Raw genomic sequence first — 1544 nt, forward strand, 5'->3', positions numbered from 1 at the left:
CTTACGTTCCGAGAAATTCGGGTGCGGCGATTAAAACGGGCCACCCTGTATATATATATTTACGCGCTCAATGGATAATTTAATGATCGAAATATTAATGCAATGTCGAGAAAATGTAATGTTTAGAATACGAAGGAGACTAAGAGATGCCTCAGATCCATTTGGTATACCAGAAAGTGAATTTCGCAGTCTTTACAGGTAAATGTGATTTTGTATACTTTTAGAGGTTACATTTTCTGAAAAGTTGACATTTACAATGAAAAGTAAAAATCGAATAAAGTGACTATATTGTAAACTTATTTATAATTATTCAAAGATTATCCCGGAAAGCCGTACGAGTGCTCATCGAAGATATGCGACCTCTTCTACTAAATCCAAGACGTCATGCAGTTGCTGTTGAATTACAGGTATTGAAGTTAGAATAACGTCATACAAAGTAATATAATGAATTAGTTTTTCTATTGAAAACTTATTATTTATTATAACAACAATTTTTGTTACAGGTTCTAACTGCATTGAATTTTATATCGTCTGGTCCATATCAAAAGCGAGTTGGCCAAGATATTATTTCTCATGTAATTTAATAAAATTATTTCCTGCTTTTCCGTTATGTTTATTTTGTACTACTTTTGTTATAACTATTAATACCTAATAATGTAATAATAGACAATAAGCATAAACGAGAATTTTCATTGATTGATCAATCGTATTATGCATAAATGTAGCTTTTTACAAAAGAATTATTTTTTAGCATAATGCGATTGATCAAACGATGAATTAAAAAACTAACTTATAATTACTTCTAGCACTTTTAAACTCACTTTGTGTACAAACCTATAACTATCGATTTTAAAATGTGAAATTACTATACCGGAAATACCCAGTTACTTCACATTTTCACTTAAAAGTTCCGTAATTATTGGGTATAGGAATAAGTTTCCGCCCATTGTAGAAAGATGTCGTTAGTAGCATTGCTTGTGTGTTTGATAGAACTGTAACACATGTGTTTGAAAGGTTTGTGTTCAAACTTCTGAGCCCAATAGTTGGCATTCGTTCGAAGCGTAAAAAAAAGTAACTTTTTTTGCGTTGAAGATGTCGGAATTTATTCCAAAAAAGCAACATTTGCAGGAAGTTTTACTCCATTATTTTATTTTAAAGAAAAGTGCTGCAGAATCGCATCGGTTGCTCGTAGATGTTTACGGTGAGCATGCTCCATCGAAAACCAGTTGTAAAGAATGGTTTCGGCGATTCAACCGTGGTGATTTTGACGTGCATGACAAAGAACACGAAGGTGCACCGACAAAATTTGAAGATGCAGAATTGCAAGCATTACTCGAAGAAGATTCATGTTTATCGCTCGATAGGTTGTCAAAAGAGTTAAATGTTGATAGATCCACTGTTGGAAAACGTCTACACGCAATGGGAATGGTGCAAAAAGAAGGAAATTGGGTGCTATACAAATTGAAAGAGAGAAACATGGAAAGACGTTTGGTCATCTGCGAGATTCTTCGTCAACGACAACAAAGGAAGGGTTTTCTACATCG

General features: G+C 33.5%; 1 protein-coding gene across 1 annotated transcript in view; it reads left to right on the forward strand.

Moving 5' to 3' along the window:
- Positions 1–584, forward strand: part of LOC108766837 (uncharacterized) — a 10021-nt gene extending 9437 nt beyond the window's left edge. The window contains exons 2-4 of the mRNA XM_018516366.1: positions 127–198; positions 317–407; positions 504–584. Of these exons, the coding sequence (XP_018371868.1) occupies positions 127–198; positions 317–407; positions 504–584 (244 nt within the window). The remainder of the gene's footprint in view (positions 1–126; positions 199–316; positions 408–503) is intronic.
- The last annotated feature ends 960 nt before the right edge of the window (positions 585–1544 follow it).

The sequence above is a fragment of the Trachymyrmex cornetzi genome, unplaced genomic scaffold, assembly GCF_001594075.2.
Source record: "Trachymyrmex cornetzi isolate Tcor2-1 unplaced genomic scaffold, Tcor1.1 scaffold631, whole genome shotgun sequence".
NCBI lineage: Eukaryota > Metazoa > Arthropoda > Insecta > Hymenoptera > Formicidae > Trachymyrmex > Trachymyrmex cornetzi.